Raw genomic sequence first — 24,357 nt, forward strand, 5'->3', positions numbered from 1 at the left:
TACCGCCCACATCTCAGCTAACAGGACGATCATTGTCCCGCAGCCCAACCGAGGAACTTGGAGGCAACTTTTGACTCGTCTTTCTTCCTTACACTCGTAGCCAAGGTGACACAAAGCCCTGTTGATCAGTTCTCACTCTGAGCTGTCACCCGCTTTCTCCGTTCACCCCACTGGCACTGGGCCTGCCCTGGGCTGCTGCTCCATCAGGGTGGGAGGTTGGGCCTGCATTGTGGGTGCCTGGCACATCAGAGTGCTCAATAATCACTGTGTGAACAAATGGAGATTGCAACACCTCCCAACTGTACATCCGCCCCGTGCCTCCCATCATATCGACTTCTTGGCCACCAGAATCATCTCTCTAAAATGTGGCCACGAGCAAATCGGAGCCCTGCTTAAAAGCCTCTGAGGACTCCTCGCTGCTTACAGAATCAAGTTCAAATCCGTACACTTGAACAGGAGGTTGCTCATAACTCCCCCTACCCCAGCAGCAGCATCTGCCACCCCATGCTCTCCCGTGCCACTCTGCTTTGACCGGCACGACATGCACCTCGTGTTCCCGCTCCCTGGAAGGCTCAGGCCTAGTAGTTCACTCTGAATCTCCTTTCTTTTCATTTCAAGAGAACGCAGATGCTCTCTCCTCTCAATAAAAAATAACATTTTTTATTGGTACCCCGTCTGTAAGTACTTTGTTCACATCTCTACTAAGACACTTAACCCATTGCATTACAGTCATTCTTTTTAAAAGTGACTCTTTGCCTACTGGCCATGTAACGAATGACCCTAAACTATAGCAGCTTAAAATAACAAGCATCTATGATCTCCCAGTGTACGTGGGCCAGGAGTCCAGGCATGGCTTAGGAGGGCGCAGCTGGCTCCGAGACTCAAGCGATTGTAGTACTGTTAGCCGCCATGGTTGTGGCTTCATCAGAAGACCTGACTGGGGGAGGATGTGATTTCAAGCTCACTTATGATTCCGTTTACCTTCGGCTGTTGGACAGAGGCCTCCTTTCATTCTGTGTCATGTGGACTTCCCCACAGCACATCATGCAAAAGAGCAGCCAGCTGCTTCCCTCAAGAGCAAGCAAATGATAAAACACAAAGGGAGCACTCAGGAGAAAATCACAAACTTTTCATAACCTAATGTTTGGAAGTGGTGTCCCATCCATTCTGCCATATGCCTGTTCCATACTCAAGGAGAGAGACCAACAGTAGGATGAGAACACCAGGAGATGGAAGGTCAATGGAGCAATCTTAACCGTTGTCTATCACAACCCACTAAACTTGAACTCCTTAGGGTGGATCCCAGTCTCATTTATCTTGAAAGCCGCAGCATTTAGTACAGCGCCCGACAAGAAGTGATCAATGAATTTGGTCCAGTGAAGTGGAATTATTCTTCTATAAGAATCTGATCAAATAAAGTAGATTTCAAACCCAGAAGAATCCTCAAACTTAGACTAAAAATAAGAAGGAAAGAAAAGATTAAAACCACTAAAAATTTCTGAATGATCTAGGCATGCTGTGAGGTCATTTTCACCCAAGCATTTTAGGGCTGAAAAATGATGGAAAACCAAGAAAGTATCTTTCTTCCACCACCCCACTCCCCTCCCTGTTGACTTAGCTTAGTTGTATGTGATATTATAGGGATTGAAATAACACCTCAGAGACAAGCCAGGAGCACTTAGACTACTCATGAATCCACCTCCCAATTCCCAAAAGTCTAGCAGGTGGAGGATCACAGATGATCGGGAAGGGACTCATCACCGCTCTTTTCTACTACGTGCCCATCAATTACATCCTAAGATCTTTCAAGAACTCTGGCATGATAGGGTCTATGGTTGGAGCAGCAGTTTCTTCTTGAGGTCCATTTTGCTAAAGAAAACCCAGAGCCTTTGGCCAGGGTCCATGATGGGAGGGTCCTGATGTCCAGAGAGGTCTGAAATGCATAGCTTCTCAAGGATCTGCCTCTGACATTGAAGTTGGGCACAGGACACTGATGCAGGCTGGCCTGTGTATACTCCTGCGGAGCAAGCATCCCTTATCAGATGGCTGCCCACAGCCGATGATCCCTGCTAAAAGTTTAAAAGGAGACTCGATTTGAGCTGTTCGTATTGATTTCCCTTGTCTCCTTCTCCCTGCCTGGCAGTGTCTTCCCACTGTCACATAGACCAACTCGATCCAGATCTGATATTCCTCATGGATGAACCCTACCGAAGGGCTCTGTCTGCCTGCACATTCATGACAAGCCATCTGCGCAGTCCCAGCTTACCACAAGGGGGTGGGAGGTGTGATTGATGAGTGATGCTTTAGGCTCGTAAGGAAATTTTCTTTCTTTCTGCTCTCTATCATGGTCATGTGATGAGGTTAATGTTAGGCTCGGACTGGGCTGGTTTACATGAGAAAGATGACATACATTTTAGCAGTGCTTCCTGGCTGCTTTCATTGTCTTTGCTCCCCAGTCTCAGCTGGCAAACTTCTGAAGACCTGTTTCTCCCAGCAACCAGATGGACAGTTTGGTATCAAGAGTATCTCTGGACATTGTCTTTATGGGGACAGAGTCACCTCTTCATGGGTGTCCGATTCCAATTCTGTGACACACTGGATAACGGTGTGCCCACAGATGGGACGATTTGTCCCAAGGACTCCGAGGCGGTAATGACTCTCCGATTGCGATAGTTGCTGTGTGAGGGTGGAGAGATCCTCTTTTCTCCCTGCTACATCCTAGTGCCTAGCAGAGGGCCTCCCACCTTTATTTATTCAACAAATCCAGATGAATAAATCATCCTCGGTCCTCAGCTGTAGTGACTAATTAGGAGCTCTGGGGCCATTACTTGGCTGTCAATATCTTTCTAGTGCTGTGCTGTTGCCCCAACCTGAGCCAGCCAGGTTATGTTATGTAAATCCGGATCAAGGATGCCCCATTTCCGTTATTCCACTGCATCATGCCCACGGGTTTGTAGACAGGTATCAGTCTACTGTCAGGGGGACTCTACCTTGGACCACACCTGACCATGAAAACTTAGAAAATGTCTAGGGCCGTTGGAGAATGGCCATCTAGCCCATTAAAAGTGTTCTTCGTGCTTGCTTGAATGTGCTTGTATGATTCTTTATAACATCAGTGCAGGAATCCTGTGGTGTGCATGCGTGTGTGCGTGCCCCGTGGTGTCTGGGTGCCACTGAGTTTGACAGCCTTAGGGGAGGATCAGAGGAGCAGAGCCTAAGAGGAGTTGAACTTGCTGCACAGGAAGGCTGCCCTAGCAAAAGGCAGCCAGCTCATACCATCATGCACTTTTAACGTGTTTGTGTTTGTCTGATCTTTGTCATCCCCTCCCTCTTCCTCCACGTTGTCCTCTCTGTTACGTTCCAAACGATGGAAGAAAGGGAGTGCAGGTACCTCCGGAGGGCCACTGTGGTCATCGATGTACAGATGTGTTTAAAAGTAACACCAGGGCAGATAAAAAGCGAGCCTGCCTGTTACTGCACAGGGCTTACAGAGCAGGGCTCGAGCAAGAAGCAGTGCCTGGTTCATGTACTTATGGTAATGTGCATGTAAATGAGGCTGGATTCTTGATTGCTCAGAACCGGCTCTGTTCCCGATGACGCAGAGCGACTCAGAGCCCGTCCCTCTACCTGGCCAGGTAGGTGGGATGGAAAGAACTGGGGAGGAGAGGATGAATGAGAATGAATGGATCTCATCGAATGAGATGGCTTCCCCAAGTAAGCTAGTAATTTTTTTCCCTCCTCTCCTTCAATTATTCTTTAGTATAGATAATTTGGATTTGATTGTAATCCAATCATACAACAACATACAGCAATTCTGTAACAACGAGAGCGTCTTCCACATTGTTGCACTATGTAAATATTAGACATTTAGTGTTTCTATGAATCTAGAGAACTTTTAGGCATTGGAACTACCTTGGTTTCTAATGAGCATCTCTGGAAGTTTGCTCCTGGTACTATTTCAGAGGAGAATGGATGCTGTGAATTTTGTATAGTATCACTGTGGTCCACCTAAGCATCAGACCAAGGGTTACAATTGAAGTCTTGCACTAACTTGCCTAAGAACCATGCACATTTAAGCTCTCCATTTCTAAGAAATTAGTTGTTAAGAAATCAACATTGATAAATAAGGTAATAAGATATAATTAGATGTTTATAATTTCACAATGAATAAATAATAGACTGTGTATCTCTCGGCAGTTATTTGTATTTGTTTTATTTCTGTTTTTCAGCACTTACCTAGCAATAGAAAAAAATTATTTTCTTTCCTGGAGCTCTAATTTAATCAGGGATGTGGCTTAGTCTAGTCCAAATTAAATATTGGGGATAACAAAATAAAGAACTCTTTTAATAAGACTCATAATGGAAGAGACGCATGTCATAGCCATTTGTATGTTTTTTTGTTGCCCAGAGTCTCTTAGAAATGGACTGTGTTTCTTTCCCTGGATTGAACCCGCACAAGGCGGATAATGACTTAGGTTGGCTTCTATGCCGCAGCCACCGCTGGAGCTTGCCGGTCAAGTATATTCAGATATCTTCTTCCCTACAAGGTTGGGAAGATCCAGGCGTGGGGGCATTGTGGGTAAGCCCGTGTGGAGGTGGGCAGCTGTGACTGTGGAACCAGCCCTGGGTTTGCCAGGGTCTCTCTGTGTATGCGTCCCACCCCACCCCACGCACTTCCACGGCCATCCCTTGGCCTTTGCCAGCATCTCTGCATGGGTGGCCTTCCGTCGGGCACGAGACGTGTCCTTCAAGTGGTAACTCAAGCCGTCGTTGCGTCCAGACTCCTGCCTTCTCTTGTCACGGAGCTCAGTACACCGGAGCGTCATCACCGCCAGGTTCTCCCCGCCCGGGGACCATCTTCTCCCCTCTCGATTGGGTTTCCTTCTGTTCCCATTGACTGAAAGAACTCCTGAAGCCATATCCCCGTGGCCTGAGAATGCTGTTCAGCAGCTCGGCCTCTGGGACCCAGTCTCTTGGTTGTGCTTTCTGTTTGAAACGCTCGGGCAATGCTGGAAGGGTCACACAGTGGTCAAGTGCTCAGCTGCTCTCCACAAGGTTGGCGGTTGAAACCCATCAGCTCCTCCATGGGAGCAAAGACCTGGGTTGCTCTGAGTTGGCACGGGCTCCGTGGCACACGGCACCACCAAGGTTGGATGAGGACTGCTGCTTCGTATCAAGTTCAAGGCCGGGCCAGCGAACTGTGGCAGGAGATCTTCTGAACGCTCCTGAGGGAACACATTCAGAGGGACGCGCAGGAAGGACTTGGTTGTTAATGAACCGGTTGGGATGAATCATGCACACGACGCCACTTTCTAAATTCACTTTGATCATTGGAATCGAATAAATGCCCTGTTGAGTCATCTCACCCACGGGGCTCTGGGAAGGGTCAGTGCGTCTTCTCAACATGGCTGTTTAAATGGCAATGCAGGTGTTCCTTTAAGAAAACCGGAGATGGCAGAAAGCAACACCAGCACACACATGCGCACAAACCCTACACTTTCAAGGGAAGTACAATTGGGGAATGATTTTTAACTTTCGAAGGGGATGGAGGTAAGCCTCTGTTAAGTGGTAAGTGATGATGAGTTAGAGCACTGTGCCTCTTCTTCTCCCACCCTTGTATTGGAAAGACAGTATCATCTACTCCCTTCCAAGGGTGTTGGGATGTCGTTGTGGGCAAAAACTCCGTTCTAACAGTGGGACCTGAAATGGACTTCTACCACTTTCCTTAGAACCTTTTCCATTTGTCTAACAGGGTGTACTTCTTGTTGTTCGTGGTAGATAAGAAGCCTTATTCTTGCAGTTTTAGCTGGAAAATGATTGTTCCTGTCCTTGGAGACTAGCATCAGATGTGCTTGTCCCTGCTGTGGTGGTACAGAGGGGCCAGTTTTGTTCTGGGGACATGTTTTTGCACCTGCTGATGGCTACTGGGCGTTTTGTGGCTGAGAAGTTGTCCTCTTATTTCCATGTCCTATGGGGTCTCTATGAGTCAGAATCTACCTGGTGGTGGTTTGATGTTTTGGAGTATTTTCCTCCTGTACCAGCATGTCCAGCAGCCAGAGTGGAGACTGCGTTTTACCAAAGGCTGGAGCCTGTGAGAGCTGGTGGTGGTGGTGAGGTGCCCTCAACTCAGTTTCAGCTCATACCAACCCTGTGTCCGACTGCATGAAACTCTGCCCGGCCGTGCGCCAGCCTCACAGTGGTTCTTAGGTTTGCACCCATGGTCGCAGCCACTGCATCGATCCATGTTGTTGAGGGTCTTCCTCCTTGTCACTGCCCCTCAACCTTCCCAAGTAGGACGCCCTTCTCCAGGGACCGGTCTCCTGACAAGGTGGCCAAAATGCAGGAGACAAAATCTCCCCATCCTTGCCTCTCAGGAGCACCTAGCTGCACAATGTATTATTCTTTTTATATTTTACACTGACCCATGTCTCCCTTCCCCCACAGTTTCTCCCCACCCCCCTTCTCTCCACCTCCCTCCTACCCTCCTGGTATCACTTCTCCCATTTCTATTCCTGAGGGGTTTATCTGACCTCAATTCCGTGTGTCATGAGCTCTGATCTATATCTGGGTACATGCTCCTGCTCCGGTCTAGCTCGCAGTGAAAAGCAGGATTGGGTCCTGATAGTGGGAGGTGAGGAAGCCTCTAGGAACCAGAGGAATATTGTGTGTTTCATCGGTGCTATACTGCACCCTGGTTGATTCATCCCTTCCTGTGACCCTTCTGTCTCATTGTCTACATATGGGTTTGGGGTCTCTGCTCTGATCCCCCTCATTATCAACAATATGTTTGTTTGGGGTCTTCTGATGCCTGTTACCTGATCCAGGCGATACCTCGTGATCCGACAGGCTGGTGTGCTCCTTCCATGTGGGCTTTGTTGCTTCTGAGCTAGATGGCCACTCGTTTAACTTCAAGCCTTTAAGACACCATATGCTATATCTTTTGATAGTTGGACACCATCCGCTTTCTTCACCACATTTGCTTACACACCCATTTTGTCTTCAGCGATTTTGCTGGGAGGGTGAGCATCACAGAATGCCAGGTTGTTAAAACAAAGTGTTCTTGTGTTGAGGGAGGGCTTGAGCAGAGGTCCCAAGTCCATCCACTTCCTCAGTGTATTGCCATATAAACATATGGACATAGGCCAATATCTCTATTTTTATGAATTAATATATTTACATATGTACACACCTATGGTTATGCCTCTATCCCTGTTTGCTTCCTAGACCTTTCCCATTTCCTTTCACCTTCCTCCCGCCCCACCATCACATTCGCCCTTCTTCTGCTTCTCAGTAGTTCCTCTCAGCTAGATTGTTGTTGTTCCAACACCCCCAGGATCTATAGGTCCTCCTCGCTGTTGCTTTTAATTCCCTAGTTGTTCCCTGTCTATGGTGTTGTTTGCTCACCGCTCCCTTCCCCCGCCTCCCCACCCCCCACCCCAAGTCCAGTAGGGTGGCTTTTGCTCTCATCCATCAACACTCCCCTCCCTCAGGTTCTGTACCGATCATTGACAAACTCAAGAACCTGTGGCAGCCGAAAACGGATCATCTTTTCCTCCCTGGAATCTCTTCTTTTGCTCGCTGTGACCCCATACTTACCCAATTCCCCCCTCACTTCTCTGGTCACTCTGTTCCTTTTACTAGTTCTTTCTTTTGACACATAAATGGATGAGTTTCTCAAAGCTCATGTATGATGCTCTTCATGCCATCCCATAACTTTCCTGGTCCTGGGTCATTAGTGTTTAACGCACCAAGCCTGTTCTTCAGATGGCCCTCACGTCAGATGAGACATACTCAGAGCCCCGTCATGGTTCTCAGGGGCTTGTTTCAGTTTTCTTCAGCTTCAACCTGAACTGCCTATGAGCCATTGATGATCTGTTCCACACTTGGCCATGGCCTTGTCTTGACTATATTATTGAGCTTCTCCATCATCTCTTTCCACAGGTGTAACTGATGTATTCTATGATGTACAACGAACAAGTAATTGGTCTTAAAATCCTGTCATGCCAGTTCCAGCTGCCTTTCTGTTGCCAAGCCCATATTTCCCAGCTACTGATCCTGCTTCCTTGTTTCCAACTTTCACATCCCAATCACCAATAATTATCAATGTACCTTTAAAATGTTTTTATTTTTTTATTTTTTATTTTTTAAAACCTTTAAAATGTTTTATGGTAAACTGGGTGAAGTTTTACAGAGCAGATCATCAGTTTTATATCCAACAATTCATATACAGATTATTTCATCTCATTCATTGTAATCTCCTCGATGAACATCACTTATCCTACTTCCTCTTTGTTTTTTGTATCACATCGATGCCTATTGATGGCTTGTTTGATCAACTTCAGACTGAAGAACTTGGTAGAAATACTTATTTTCCTCATCATTGGCTTTAGTGGTTGGAGCATAAATTTGAATAATAGTCATATTAACTGGTCTTCCTTAGGTGTATGTGCATACATAGACAGCATTGGCCTCTAAGTTAGGGCTTGAAATGCTCTTTTTGACTCAGTGCCATTCCTCTTGAATTGGTCATTCTCAGTATAATAAGCCATATGATTGTCATTTTCAAAGTGGCCAGTACCAGTCCAGTCAGCTCACGAATGCCCAGTATATCCATTGTTATGTGTTCCATTTCATGTTTATTCTTCCAGGTTTCCTAGATGCCTACTTCGTATGTCTACATTTCACTTATTAATGGATGTTTGCAGCCATTTCTTCTCCTTTTGAATCCTGCCCATCAGCGAGTGAAGGTCCCGAAAGCACTGCCCAGCCGCCTCACTCAGGGCACCTCTACTTGGAAGAGGCACCTCTTTCCGAGTCATGGTTTAGGTGATTTCCAACCTGAGGCTCTCATCTTCCAAGAATATGTCAAACAATGTCCCACTGCTATTTATAAGGTTTTTTAGTGTCTAATTCCTCAGACTGGGCCACCTCTTCTTCCTAGTCTGTCTCAGTCTGGAAGCTCTGCTAGACCTGTCCACTATGGGTGACCCTGCTGGTATTTGACATAGCAGTGGTCTCGCTTGCAGCGCCACAGCAACATGCAGACCACCACAGGATGACAAACGGAGAGGGGAGTGGTGGCTTCCTACACAGTTTCATAAATTCTCCTGGCTTCAGATACCACCTATTTATCACAAGTCTTCACAGTGACATTGCTAGCCCAGACTTCTCTTTTGAGCCCCATTCAACTACCCAGTTGACCTCTCTGTCAGGAAGTCCCTCAGATTTCCCCGAGTCCCACAGGTTCACAATAGATTTGGTTCTTCTTCCGTTTGGTCCCCACACCCTTCCTCAGCTGAGCGAGCGTCACTGCAATCCGCCCAGCTTCTCTGGTGACAAACTGGGGACGATGTCCCGCCAGCTCTCTTTCCCGGACTCGCAGCATCTAGTAATCGTCCAGTTCTGTCCGTTAGAGCTCGGACATTTCTAAATCTCTGTCCTCATTGCTGCACCAGCTTCTAACAAATTTCCCATCTGACATCTTGGTGGTCCTCGTTGCCCCCAATCAATTGTTTCCCTAAACAAAAGCTCTTAAAAAAAAAAGATTTACAATTTTGGTGTGCTTTTTAATTGAATTTTTGAAACTTTTCATTTCGCCATATTCATAAAGACGTACCAACTTCAGAGGGCGAGCAAAGAAGCGGGACAGAAAGAGGAAGCATGAGATGCTGTGCAGTGAGCAATCGTACGCTGAGGGGATTGTAGTACGAATCAGAATGCCTGTAGGTTATTGAATAATGTAGAACTATGATCGACCCTATAAACCTTCACTTACCTTATAATAAAAAGTTGTGGTTTTTTAAAAGTACAAGATATATAGAATGTATACCCATACCCACTACCTTTACTGGTAACACCACACAGAACTATGGTATCTGACCCAAACCGGACAATTGGCATGGATGCAATCCACAGGCTTTACCCAGATTTGCTCAGTCTGATATGCACACTTGTGTAGCGTGCGATGCCGTCTCAACCATCCCCACAATCCAGATACAAACCTGCTCTTTCACCTCAAAGGCCCCTCTTAGGAGAGTACCCTCCTTTACAAATATTCTTATTCCTGCAGGTGTGACTGAGGTCACACGGCCTGAAACAAGGGGGGTGGGAGTCTGTGCGATCTGGCTCAAGCCTCCTCTCTAATGGCACCTCTGCTCACTGGCCTTGCCCTGCTTGTCAGTTTGTCAAGTGCCTTCAGTCCTCAGAGTGTCCCCTTCCACCCAGTGACCTCCTTCACATCCTGAGGCAGCAGCTTAAAGAAAGATTTCGTTCTCGGGACAATTTTCTTGACACTGCAGACTAGGTTGGGCTTTCCTCTTGTTTGATTTTAATTGCCAACGATGGTTTTCGTATGTGACTCCTATCACCTAGTTCTAAGTGGGTGGATATGCGTGCCACGTGTTCATTGATGCTCTCTTGCCAGACGGGAAGGACCTGTGGTCTGCCTTACCACCATGCCTTTCTCTGTCTGGGGCGCCAACCAGTACAAGGTCCAGGCCTTGTACGTGCTAAGGAGACGACTTGTTAATAAAGCATTATTATGAGCTGGCTAGGATGATGCCATTAGGCAAAGTCAACTTTGCCAGATTAGACGCGTCCCACTGTCTTGACTTCAAACTTCCCTGCCAACCATTAGAATCTCAAACGTCATTTACACTTCCATCTCCATCCCAGCATTCCCGGCGTTCTGTAAGAGTTTGGGAAAAGAAACAGCTCTGGTCAGGACCCTTCTTAGGCCTGTGAAGAGTCATCCCGGCTTCTAACGCTGAGCATCTTTCTCTCCAGGGCCCCTGCGGGCCTCACCCAGAGGGTTCTTTCCTTCAAGAGCTGTGGCAGTCTCTAATTGAAATGGCACCTGAGAAGTCTTAGATCAGCCCTGTCCTCAATACTTCCGCCCTGCTATTTGCTACCTGCCGACCATCCAACAAGTCATTTCCACCGCCATGCCCACCCGCAGAGCAGACGTGAGGGATTTTGTCATTCAGAGCCCCAAATCTGAAGGGTTGTCCAAGTTGAAAATACTTGACTCAAATGACTGTGATGTAGCTCACTCTCTGAAGACTGGACACGGTGGAAAGGAGGGGCACCCTTTTGGGATAAGGCTTTGCCAAGGACACATGATGGCATGGGATTGGAACTTGCCTATGGAGGATGCTGGGTGGGTGGAGCTAACCGCAGTTCATAGCCCCTAGCTAGAGTGGTCTAATGGTTACACACTGGGCTGCTAACCACCAGGTTAGGGGTTTGAAACCACCAGCTGCTCTGCGCAAGAAAGATGGCCCTTTCTACTCCCGTAAAGCGCTCCAGTCTCGGAAACCTACCAGGGACAGTTTGACCCTGTCCTGTAGGGTCACCGGAAGTCGGAATTGACTCGATAGCAGTGAGTGAGTGGCAATAGTGTCCCTCGTTGGAAGCACATAATTCTTCCCATGAACGAGGCGACACGACGCACCGTATTGGGGGCATGTCAGGGGTGGGCGCTTGTGCAGAGAGCATTAGGACAGTCAGCAATGGACTCCGTGCTGGGAGCTTGAGGGAGATTCCTGGCTGGTTCACAGCTCTGAGATGACGGAGCATGATCCCAGCGTGCCTTTCCTGCCTTTCTACAGCTCATAGCTGCCCGCTCATTGTCGGGCTCCCCCTTTGCGGTGAGCTGTGGCCGAGGAGAGAACAGAGCCACACTCGCTGGTCCCTTAGGACTATGGGCTCAAAGGTTGTGGTGCGCTGCCACGCCGTTTGTCTTGCTGTTGGGGTAACTGGCTTAAATGCTAATGGCATGGAGGAAAGAGTTGGAAGCAGTGAGCGATCTTTTGAGGAGACCCCTGGCCATTGTGTGCCTTTTGTTTTGAAAGTCTACTTTGTCTCCCTCTTGGCCTGGACACTTCTTCTGTCGGCCCCGGCACTGTTCAGAACCTGAACGTTTGCTCGCTCCGTGGCACGGGCACAGATATGCTAGATGGCACTGCCTCATGCTGCAATCAGACACTGTCCCGGGAAGCCTCGCGTGATCCATCTGACCTTCTTCCCTGTGTCCCAAGGCCATGTGGAAACTTTTTTGGACAAGAAGATCCGGCTCCAAATAGCTTTTACATCCTGGAGGCGATGCTGGTATATCTCACAGTGCCGCCCCAGACTGTGCACACTGCAATGTACTTCCTGGTTCCCTCTGATCACCACTTTTTGCCCTCATCAACTGGAGTGCCCTATGAGGACACTGGCTATGAGGGCCAGGGGGCTTGATGGCATCTACCCTCAGTGTCTATTTTCTTCACTTAGACCTTGACCTGATGCGATGGGGGAGGAAATGGTGCTGAGGTCCCGAGTTAGCCTCCTATCAGACTCTAACTCACTCACAGATGTGTTTCTGGATCGTGGTGCTGAGGGGTGACAGGTCAGACCCTCTGGCCCTAATGCTGCTCTCGGCTTCCTGTTTCTGGCTTCCTCCAGGTCACCCGACCTGCCTGCAGTTCACCCTGAACATGACGGAGGCTGTCAAGACCTACAAGTGGCAGTGCATCGAGTGCAAATCCTGCATCCTCTGTGGGACCTCGGAGAATGATGTAAGTCTGGGGCATCCCGTGCTGGGAGGGAGGCGTCTAAGGAGAGTGGCTTTGTAGAGTGGAGAGGAAGGCAGGCCTCTCACCGCTCACTGCCCTCCTGGAGACCAGTCAGGGAGGACTCTCTCCTTGTTCTCTGGCCCAGGACCCTTGGGAGCCTCGTAGTATGAGGACCTGAGGTGCTCTTTGCCTGTGGGGACAGAGACACAGGAGGTGTTGGCCAGAGGCTGGTTCACTGGCCACTTGCCTTTTACCTTGAAGCTCAGCAGCTCCCTGGCCGAGAGCAATGATTGACAGTGGTCACCGGACTTAGAGTTGGGATGCGCTTGGCTGTGTAAACAGGATTCCAGAGTGCGCTATCTCGTCGGTCCAAATGTCACATGCAATACATTCAGAATCAACAAAAACACTTTGAGTTACGGACAATTTCAAGCATGTAGCAAGAGACTCCTGAAGCAGAAATACCCCACCGTCGGCTTGAACGCCGACCAACACATGTCCCAGCGCATTTCCTACAGACCGCCTCCTCCCCTAGTGTGGCACCAGTCATAGATATTTCATATGTAGCTCAGAAGAAGGGCTTCGTGTTCAGTTTTCCACGTAAACACTGCTCAAAAAATACGGCCCTTACTTTGCAGCTAACTGATGTTCTCTTAACGAAGTGCTTCTCCACCTTCCTGATGCCGCCACCCTTTCACACAGTTCCTCGTGTGGTGGTGACCCCCAACTATCACATTATTTTCGTTGCTACTTCATCACTGTCATTTTACTACTGTCATGAACTGGGCGACCCCTGTGAGAGGGTCATTTGACTTCCCCATAGGGGTCAGAACCCACAGGTTGAGAACCACTGTCTTAAAGTTTCTTTTAATACATAGATTTTCCCTTTGTTTCTCGCCTTCTCTCTCCTTCACCCTTTCTTCCTCTCCCGGCCCCTCCTTCTGCATCCTCTTTATTTTCGGCCTTGAATTGAAGACATCCCATCCTATGTTCATTGAAGTGTCCGGGACTGCATTTTACTGGCTGCATCACTAAGGTGGCGGTTGACATTTCCCTTTGTCTCTTTTATTTCTTGTCAAATAAATAAAAGAAACTTGATCACATTCATGGGAAAGAACAGCAATTTTTTGGTGGAGAACAGGGATGAAAAGGTAATAGAATGTTTCCACGAATTGTAAAAACACTCATATATGTAAAATAGAAATATGTAATCTATACACAATTCATGTGATATAATGCAGATGGCACGCAACCTCTCTGTGATATGTAACACGAAAGAGTGCGCATATGTGTTGTTCTTGTTGGGGGTGGGTGCCATTGGGTGGGCTCTGACTCCTAGGGACCCCATGGACGACGGAGCGACACTCTGTCTGGCCCTGCGCCAGCCTCACCGTTGTTGCTCGGCCTGAGCCCCGGGTTGCAGCCATCATGTGCATCCATCTCAGCAGGGATCTGCCTCTTTTGGGTCACCCTCTGCTTTACAAGCAGCCTGTCCTCCTGCAGGGACTGGTCTCTCCTGAGGATTGCATGTCCACAGCAAGGACCAGGAGGCCTCTCCCTCCTCACTCTGAAGAGCGCTCTGGCTCTACCTCTTCCAAGTCAAATTTGTTTATTCTTCTGGCAGTTCATGGTGCTTTTAGTATTTTACCAACACCCTAACTCAAATGCACCAATTCTGTGATCTCTATTCATTTGCCCAGCTTATATCAAATAGACATAGATGACGTATATATAAATAAAAATGCACAAGCACGCAGATGCACAGGTGTCTACGTATTTGGAAAGATGGCTTCATAGAGGGTTTTGCGTGCTTCCATAAGAAGATATATGATTCTCAGGTTCTCTCCTTTTGTGAAGTTAGCCGCCATTGATGATCATTGGCTAGACCAATGATTTCACCGGGGTTGCAAAATGATCACATTCTTATTTTATAACTCCTTCTTTGTTTATTAGCTGGGGTCATTCTATAAAGAAGAACATTCCCAACACCCTAGGCACTTAAGCGGAGGCAAGTATCGTATGGAAAAGGCAGGGTGAATGCTAGATTCCACCTTTTAAAAAATCAGTTTTCAAAATAACAAGGACTTCAGAACTTGCACATGATTGAAAATACTCAAGAAAAAGGGATTGTGGGATATCGTCTAAATGTCATGAAATGAAGCTCTTTTCTCTTTCTCGTCTCAACCTTAGAACAAAAGCCAGTATTAGAGAAACACGATCGGCATTTCCACTAAGATCAGGAATCAGAAAAGACAGCCCACAATCACTACTCCTATCCAACTCGGTTCTGGAAACATTAGTCCATGTGATTAGCTAGTATTTAGCTGAATTTAGAGAATATAAAAATACATATCCATTCACTTCTTAGCTGTGTGTCTTGGGAGGACCGGGGAGGGCTGACCCAGAACTATTCTCCAATAAAAGGAGAAATGGCTGAGGTCAAGACTGGGGCAGGGGATACGGGCACAAGAGGAGCTTGGAACATCTTGTGGTGCCCTAAAGGACGGAATTATTTGAAAAGCATAAGGCATGTCTAAAGGACACAGGTGCCAACCCAAAGGAATGTCCAGCCATTAAAGCTGGAACAATGTGAGCAACACAATAATGATCATCTAGTGAGGTGCCTTTGCGCCCGGCAACCCTTTGTACAACAGAATGAAGCAGGGCCCAGTGCTGTGTCACCCTCACACTTGTTGCTACGCGTAAGCCCATGGTTGCAGCCTTCTAATTGAGTCTTTCCCAGTTTTGCTGACCCTCTAATTTACCAAGCATGATGTGCTGCTCCAGGGCCTGGGCCCTCCTGGTAACATGCCCAAAGTATGTGAGACAAAGGTTCACCTTCCTCCCTCCTAAGAAACATTCTGGCGATACTGCTTCCAAGAGTGATTTGTTTGTTCTTCCGGCCACTCATGGTATATTCACTGTATATTTTTCATCAATACCATAGTTCAAAAGGCAGAAGCTCTTTGTATTAGTCTGGGTACCCTTGAGAAACAAATCCACAGAAATTCATGTAAAAGAAAGAGTTTTATATAAAGGTTAACTATGCATCAAGAAAACATCCCAACCCAGTGCTGCCTAAGCCCACAAGTCCAACATTAACCCATTAACCATATGTCCAACACCAGTCCACAAAGTCCTCCTCCATCTCACAAAGCAGACGCAATGATGCCGATTGCAGGAGGAAAGCTAAGTCAGTGAACGTGTAAACATCTCAGCGCTGGCAGGAGTCTCCACATGGCTGCTCCAGCACCCAGGGCTGCATCGGGGTAGGTCCATGTGGCTTCTCCTTGGGGATGTCTTGCAGGAAGTGATCCTTGCAAACTGAAGCAGGGAAGTGCTAAGGCAGCTGCACCCTGGTGCGACCATCACAAAGCGAGAGACCCTGAGAACTTGAAAGGCGAGAACTTGAAAGGCGAGGCTCACCAAGCCATTTATCCCTCCGCCCTTCAATTAATCCCACATGTGTTTATTGGCCAGGTTGGCACAATAGACTAACTCACTCTTCTTTGAACTTCCTTATTCATTATTCAGCTTTAGCATATGAAGCCACTAAACATACCATGGCTTGAGTCAGGCATACCTTAGTCTTCAAGTGACCTGTTCTTTGCTCTTGTACTGCTCTGAAGATTTCTGCAATGCCAATGCCATTGGAGGGCTGCTTTTCTGCCCACCCTGGGTGACCCTGTTGGTATTTGAAAGGCCAGTGGCAGAGTTGCCAGTATCATAGCCTCACAAAGCCACCACTGTACAGCAAAGTGGCAGATAAGGGGTAGCCCCTGGAAATATGGATGATCTCAAATGATAACCCAAAGAATTAAATAAGTGTCATGACTGGCCTCAGTGAATCCATCAATTCTTCCAAGAGAATTGGATCAAAAAGGGACCAGGTGGGTCACAAACAAACCAGGACACTTTGGATGCAAGAGGCACAAAGTATGGCTCTTACACTAGCATCCGGGTGTCTGGCCACAGTGGATTCTGTATGCTTCCCAGGGGCGTGCCTTCTTGACTTGGGCATGTCTTGGCCACTCCCAGCTGGCCTCTCAGCACCATGGGTTCACATGACCAATCTGGGGCTAGTGAAGGGCATTTTATGGACTTGAAATTCATTCCCGGTTTTCATGAGTCAGTACCTTAAATACTTTCAAGGCATTCTTTGGGCCAGCTGAGGGGAAGGAAAGCAAAACCAACCCTGCAGGCCAGGAGGCTGCCCACTGGTGCAATAAATGTTCACCCAAAGCTTCATGTAGCTAAGGATACAAGGATGAATACAGTCTGCCCTCGAGGCTCCCACAAACAAGTAAGTGTGCAGAGCATAGGAGACTATGAGAGGTGAAGGATGGATAGGATGACATGGTCAACGGGGGGGGGGGGGGCTTTGGGGGGAGCAAACAGTTAACAGACCTGTTTGGAGCCCATCCAGAGGCAGTGTGGAAGAAAGGGCCGGCCTCCTATTTCTGAAGATTCGGTCACTGGGAATCTCACAGAGCACAGTGTTACGCTGACACACTTGGCATCACTTGTAGTGTCTCGGTGCCGTTAAATCGATTCCGACTTCCGGGACCCTGTACACAACAGGGTTGCCGTTGAATTGGTTAAATCGGTTCTGACTGGGAACCCTGCTCAGTCCTGGGCCAGCCTCCCAACTGTGTCATTTGAGCCCATCGTTGTCAAGGGTCTAACTCTTTTTTTGATTCTTGAGCCTGGCGTCCTTTCCCAAGCGTGAGATCCTTCTCCAGGGACTGGTCTCTCCTGATACAAAATCCATGAGATGAAGTCTCATCCTAGCCTCAAAGGAGCATGCTGGCTGGACTTCATCCAAGACAGATTTGTTTGTTCTTTTGGCGGTCCCTGGTACTTCCAGTATTCTTCTCCAGCACCGTAACTCAAAGGCGTCAATTTTCTGTCAGTCTTCCTTATTCAACGTCCAACTTCCACATGTATATGAGGTGATGGAAAATATCATCGCTTGGGTCAGGTGCACCTTTGTCCTCAAAGTAACATCCTTTCTTTTCCATATTTTAAAGAGGTCTGTGTAGCAGATTTACCCGATGCAGTGTGTCCTTTGATCCCTTGAATGCTGCTTGCAAGCGCACCGACTGTAGAGCCCAGTAAGATGAAATTCTTGACAACTTCGATCCCTTCTCCATTTATCATGCTGTTGTCTATTGGTCCAGTTTGAGGATTTGGGTCTCCTTTACATTGAGCTGTGATCCATCCTGAAGGCTGCCATCCTTGATCCTCATCAGCAAGTGCTTCAAGTCCTCCTCACTTCCAGCAAGCGAGGTTGAGTCATCTGCCTATTGCGGAAGGTTGTTAATGCGCCTTCCTCCAATCCTGAGGCCGTAATTCTTCTTCAGCATCCCAGATTATCTGCTCGGCACCACTTCTATTAGAATCCACACATTGCGATCCTGGCCTTGCGGGTGCCATGTTTGCTTCCTCCAGGTATAGTTGTTGCGCATTTCACAAATAGGGCGTGTGAGGTAGGGAGGAATTTAACTAAGGCCCTGAAACATCTAAAGTACATCCTACACATGAAATCATCATCACGGGCTATAAAAAATTCATGAACTTCTCATTCAACCCGTGGGGAGGAACAAGCTATTAGCAACTGGAGTTCAGGAAGAGCCAGGGATGCCTTGACGTAGTGGTCAACGAGGGCTTCTTAGAAAGAACAGGGCCCCAAAGAGGGGTCGTGGTGCCTATAACCTCCAAGTTGATTCTGAGTCCCAGTGACCCACTGTGTGTAGACCAGAGAGCTGCTCCGAGGGCTGTCGGTGGCTGTGGCTTTGAGAAAGCAGATGGGCAGGCCTGTCGTGTGAAGTGTCCCCGGGGGTGGAGGGGGGAGTTCCAATCACCACCCTTGGGCTAGCAGTCACACATCGGGCCGTTTGCACCACCCAGGGGCTCCTACAAGGGGGTGGGCTTTGTCCGCCTGGAGAGATTGAGGGGGCTGCTTGAGGTATAAGAGAAGCACAAGGCATGCTACAAGACAGCGAGGGTTCCGAATGGGGCCTGGCGTGGGGTGAGCAGGGAGCGTGATTGAGAGCTATGTATCTGGAAGAGCAGATGGGGGCCAGACTTTTGCCCTACATAATCCAGTCTCTCGTCTCCTGCTCTGTTCCGTCAGGACCAGCTGCTCTTCTGCGATGACTGTGACCGTGGCTACCACATGTACTGCCTAAAGCCCCCGGTGGCGGAGCCCCCAGAAGGTAATGCCACTGAGGTCCACAATAACAACTGCAGCAGCTACTTCTCCTACCCCTTACTGAGCCCTCACTATGGTGCAGGAGTTGGGCGCGTGGTCGGTATGACCACTACCATTCTAGAGGTGAGGAATCTGAAGTGTGGTTCAATCAGCTGAGTTTTCAACTTGAGGGCCAAGGAGCTGTTCTGAAGACATGCGGCCAAGTGGGAGGGAAGGTGGAAGCTTCCAGGCGAGCTGGCTGAGGCCAGGTAACGGGCGAGGTGAAGACGCACCATATGCGGCCTTCTCACCGGGGCCACCTACTCTCTTAGCTGAGCGGCACTTCATTTCTGTTGACATTGGACACACCCCCACCCCCCCACGTTTCCATGCTGGGTCTTGCGCTCTCCGTTGTGAAAGTCAAAAGAAAGTAAGCTATGGCCCCCCGGGATGGGGTTTAGGGATCAGAAGAGGGGCTGCTCCTGACCCCATCTTGTTTCTTGTAGGAAGCTGGAGCTGCCACTTATGCTGGGAACTGCTCAAAGAAAAAGCCTCAGCCTTTGGCTGCCAGGCCTAGGGCCCAGCGTCTCGGAGCGTGACTTGGCCACCGGGAGGCTGACCCAGAGCTCAGCTCACACCAGATCGAGGCCCTACTCCCATGTACCCAGACTGACCAGCTGTAAGGAAAGTATTAGTCACAGAGGGACACGGACGCTTGAAATCAGGAGGACGAGGTGTCCACTTACCTCCCCCCCACAGGTTTCAGCACCTCAGCCAGCCCCTCCTTATGTGTACCGGAAGGACCATGTACTGGGAACAGGACAATTCCGGCCCTAGCCCTCTCAGTGAAGTCCTCTCACTGTCTCCATATCCCCCACCCCCCACCCCATCCAACACTGGCTCCCATGGTAAGGGAAGCCATTTGTGACCACTGATGTGTCCTGGTGCGTAGTTTGGTGTTTCCTATTTATTGTGTTTTAAGAAGCCTTCTTGTAGCCCATCCACCTCCAGCAAGCGGCCGGCACTTCCCCCTAAACCCTTACCAGAGGAGCTCGTGGCTGTGGAGAAGTTGGTGCTGGTTACAAACCTCCCCTGGAAACGTTTTGACCTCGGGCTTGGAGGCGCTCTTGAAGATGGAGCCCTGCAATCTCCCTTCGTGTTCTTGACCTCAGTGAAGCAGGAAAAGTTGCCCTTCTGGGACGCCCAGTCGACAGCCAGCGGTGTCCTGACCCCCTGCGTTAGGTCACCTGATGAGGTGGGAAGCAGAGGCACCAAAGGATGGAAGGGAACAGGGTGCGGATGACAGCAGGGTCCTACTGCAGCCGGTCGATTTAGGCGTCCATCAGGGGAGGCTGTGTGGGTCTTTGACCTTGAGGTGGGATAAGCCGTGGCTACAAACCGAGTCAGCAGATTCACAGTGTTGCCTCCCAGCCGACCTGGGCCTTGAGGTCTGGCTTGGCTTTTCCTGGTGGGACCGCAGACCCAGGAAGGAGGCTGAGTTACAGCCACCCGGTCAAGTGTCTGGCTGTGGAATAACAACATGGTGGTTCTGGAAAGCCCATCATTATTGAGACGCTCGGATTCCCTACCCCCTTTGCCACTGCCCATGGAGACCTGCCTCCGGAGATTTCAGGATGAGCGAGAGGTGATGGTTACCCAGACGGATAATCAGGCTGGTGTGAGTATTCATGACGACAGGGACCGTGACCGAGAATCCCCTGCTCTTGTGTCCCAAGCTCCCCCTGTACATGCTGGACTCTTGTTTTCAAAAAACGCCCCGAGTTAGAAGGATGTGGGGAGACCCCGATTCCAGTAGCCCCGTGTGTTGGAGTGGGCTGTCTCAGAATGGCAGCCTCGCAGGAGCAGGCACGTTTCTGGAAGGATCACCTGGTCGCGGCAAGGGGACCCTCACGCATGCTCTGCTTCCCTGCACTGCGCTGGCCTGCAACAGAGGCCCAGGCTATTTTTAGTCACTGGGCTCCTGAAGAGGCCCCCAGAGACAGGCTGGCCAGGCCGCCTCTGCACGGTTTGCTCCTGGGCTTGGCCGGGTGCTGATGGTTCTTAGCCGGTGGAGCCGCGTGGCAGCTGTCTCCTGCACGCCTTTGCAGAGTGACCGGTGGCAGGGCTGCGGGTCACCCTCGCGCGGGGGCCTCTGGCCTCAGCACGAGTGAGGAGCGGCGCAGTGATTTCATCGACAGGGCGCAGGCCCAGATGCCTTTTTCTCTTCCGCGGAAAGTAGTCCCTTCGCCCCGCTGGCTGGTGAGCCCGTTTAGAGTCCTGGAGGCCCAGGAGGATCCAGGAAGTTGCCCTGTGGGCACATCAGCTGCCCTTTTTTTTGGAGTGGGGTGGGATCCCATCAGGACAACAAGGGGACTTCCCCTCCTGACAACTCTGGCTTCTGTCTTCCCATGTGGGGTGTCCCCAAAGTCTGATGCTTGGTTTTGAAGGTCTTTTTCATTGAATTTTTTGGGGAAAAAATTGACCAAGATATTCCCAAATACCACAGTAGTAGAAAATGTTAGAAGGCAAGCCTGAGCCCCCCAAATTGGGGCTCCCCTGCTGGCGCAGCTTGGAGTCTGTGCAAGTCTGTCCCACTTCAGTGCCAGCGGTGGGGGGGTCTGTTCAGTTTGCAGCCACATCTCTGTCTGAGCAGAAGCTGTGAGGGTGGGAGTGAACTTCGCAAGCCAAGGGAGGAAGAAGCCAGGGCCTGGGGGCAGGGGCCTGGTCGGGGCTCCAGAATGGACACTGGGAAGGCTCCTGGGTGCCTTTATTACTCCAGGAAGAACGGTCCTATCCTCTCCCTCCTCGGAGTCCTTAACTTTTCCCATCTGGAAAGTGGGGATCGCAAAGCCATCCCTCGGGAAGACATTCCTCACATCCTGGGTTGGAACAAGAAAGGCATCAGATAACTTCAGATTGATCTCTGTTCTCTGAGCCTCAGAAAAGGAGCCAGAATCACAGGGTGCACTTGGATGAGAAGGGTTTTAGTTTTGCCTTTGCCTTTGTATAGCACTGTGACCTTGAACGGTTCATGTATCCTCCCCAGACCTCAGTTTGTTCACCTGTGAAATAGAGCTAATACTTCCCCCTGCCTGTTCCACAGCAAACTGGGGTCTGCAAAGACATGTTTTCCAGGCTGCCTGTGGTCGGGTCGAGGACACAGTGGCTGTGCTTGAGTCTGGGGCGCGGAGCGAAGGGTCACTCTGGGGTGGGTGCTTCAGGCTGGGACTTTTGGAGAGATTCTCATCTGTGATGTTTCAAGGGCAGGGGATTGAAGACTCGGTTTAAAGCCCAGTGCTGCTACTCTTTGACTGGTTGATCTTGGGGCCCAACGATTTACCTCTCCAGCCTTATTGTCCTCATTTAGGAAGTGGGGGTTGCACAGGGCTATTGGAGGGGATGCTGTTAAGGCCCAGCAAGCATGCTGAAGGTCCCCGTCCACAGCAGTCTGGTCATTCTGATAGAGGCCACCGAGTGGAGAGGACCATTGCTGTCGCCCAGTACAAGCTCCCAAGCCCATCCAGGTGCTGTGAAGGAAGGGGAGTGTCCATCAGAGTGGGGGTGCAGTTAGTTGCAGGACTGGAAGTTGGACCACTCTGTTTCCTGTAGGTAGGCCTTTGGGGCCTATAGTAAATCCAGGGAGCTCCTGGCTAGGAGAAACAGTGAACATTCTTGTCTGCTAAATGGAAGGTTGGGGGTTCGAATCTACTCAGAAGTACCTTGGAAGAAAGGCCTGGCCATCTACAGATGGGACAAAACCAGCCATTGAACCGCCCCCTGGCACACAATTCTACCCCGACATCCTCGGGAGTCAGCTTGAGTCGGAATCACTTCACCAGCCCCAGGCCCTCCACAGGCAGCTGTATGAGGACAGAGATAAAGCTCTCAGCTCTCAGGGCCCCACTGACTTATTGCACTGCAGGGGCAGGCAGGAGTTCTCAGGCCCCAGGGCTCACTGCTACTGCTATGGCCCCAGGGGCCAGGTAGGCAGCCTCAGCCACTGCTCTCTAGGGAGTTCAGGCTCAGGCTTCTGCCTTGGCAGCACTGCCGAGCCTGCGTGGGGGTGGGTGGAGGCAGGGAGCAGGGAGGCTGGTTCCTCCATCAGCTGGATGATAACAGGTTTTCGGGTGGCAGGAGGATTTGGGTTTTACAATGATGGCTTCATGATACCCTGGAGAGTCACACACCCGCCTGCCCGGTACATTTTGTTCCTGAGCTTTGAACACAGCATGGTGCCTTTCAGCCTTCCCCTGACAAAGCTCAGATATTTTAAGGAAGAAAATGAGATGACTGTTAATACTTCGGAGGTGCAAGTTTGGGAGACCGGTGCCCTTCCGTGTGAGTGAAGAAAGGTCACCGACAGCACCAGGCCCCCCTCTCTGTGTGTGCAGGGAGGATGGACTCCCTCAGCTGTCCAGGGCAGGGCCCTGATGGCCGCCGTCCAGGGTGCTAATCCACTCTCTGCCTGGGCAGCTGCCGCCTCCTTCCCCTCTGAGACTCTCCCCGGTGCCCACTCCCCATCTTGCTCTCTTGGCTTGGAGGTGCCATGATATCCCAGGCCGACTCCCTTTAGAAGCACCGTGGTGTCCCCTCTCATTGGCCCCACGAGTCCTGGGTGGCACTGTGGCAGTTGGGCACTGGGCAACCTAGCTGCAAGGTTGGTGGTCCAAACCCACTAGCCGTTCTGAGGGCGAGAGATGAGGCTGGCTGTGGTGGGAACTGACTTGATGGCAGTGGGCTTGGCTTCTTGAGCAGCCCACATCCACTGAAAGGGCGGAGGGTTGGGTCAAAGACCTTTGTGTCCAGCAAAGCAGGAGGAGGAGAAGGGGAGAGGCTGGGGGCTGAGAGGAGCCAGCCCCCTAAGAGCAGGGAGTCTGTGACAGAGAGGAGGGAGACAGGCCAATGTGAGATTCCCACTGTGGGAGGGTCCCACATCTGGCATGAAAATGAGAGGAGAGTGGAAATGAGTTATCACAACCTACTTGGACAGTGGGATGGTTTGGCACAGGTAAGGCAGAGGGTAAATACTTGCCCAGTTTGGGACACTGGGCCAGACTCACTTCCTTGAGGCCCCTGGGACCCTTGTTGGCTGGTGGCCTTCCGAGGGCAAAGCTGGCAGAGGGGCAACAGTGCCCTCACCTAGCCCAAGAGGTGCACAGTGTCCCCCGCAGGGTCCTTGCGTATCTCTCCACACCCACGGGAAAGGTGTTCTCCCCACTTTCTGACCTAGCTGTTGAGGTGCCTCCTTGTCCAGACTGGGGTGGGGCGCAGGGGGAGGTGGTAGCCAAGAATGGGCTCCATTGGGGCCTGTGGGCTGGAGGGCTGGCCACCATCTGCCTGGGGCCCTAGGGCAACGGAGGACTTGCCGGAACTGCTGTCAGGGAGGGCAGACAGGACGGCCTTCTTGTTCTCCAAGCCCAAGATGCCAATGGCTGGGAAATGAGGGGTGGGGGTGGGGGTGGGGCTGCCAATCTCACTCCCCATGGCCCAGTAGAGTAGATAAAGTTTTCTCTCCCCCCCCACCCCCCATGGCTCAGTGTGTTGCTCTTTCTGGAATCTTGGCCCCACCCTCAAAGATGCCGTTGGTTTTCAAATTAGCCCAATCTT

At 50.1% G+C, this 24,357-nt stretch overlaps 1 protein-coding gene across 5 annotated transcripts in view; it reads left to right on the forward strand.

Annotated features, from left to right (window-relative positions):
• Positions 1–22,696, forward strand: part of DPF3 (double PHD fingers 3) — a 211,065-nt gene extending 188,369 nt beyond the window's left edge. For 4 of the 5 annotated variants that reach the window (XM_045287781.1, XM_045287780.1, XM_045287783.1 and 1 more), the window contains 3 exons: positions 12,448–12,560; positions 18,694–18,775; positions 19,257–22,696. In XM_045287781.1, coding sequence (XP_045143716.1) covers positions 12,448–12,560; positions 18,694–18,775; positions 19,257–19,327 — 266 coding nt within the window. In that variant the 3' untranslated portion in view covers positions 19,328–22,696. Of the gene's footprint in view, positions 1–12,447; positions 12,561–13,532; positions 13,599–18,693; positions 18,776–19,256 lie in introns of those variants that run through there. The other variant, XM_045287785.1, reaches the window with a different exon arrangement.
• Positions 22,697–24,357: the final 1,661 nt, after the last annotated feature.

Source organism: Echinops telfairi, unplaced genomic scaffold (genome assembly GCF_000313985.2).
Source record: "Echinops telfairi isolate 266 unplaced genomic scaffold, ASM31398v2 ScPeMD7_18;HRSCAF=68, whole genome shotgun sequence".
Lineage (NCBI taxonomy): Eukaryota > Metazoa > Chordata > Mammalia > Afrosoricida > Tenrecidae > Echinops > Echinops telfairi.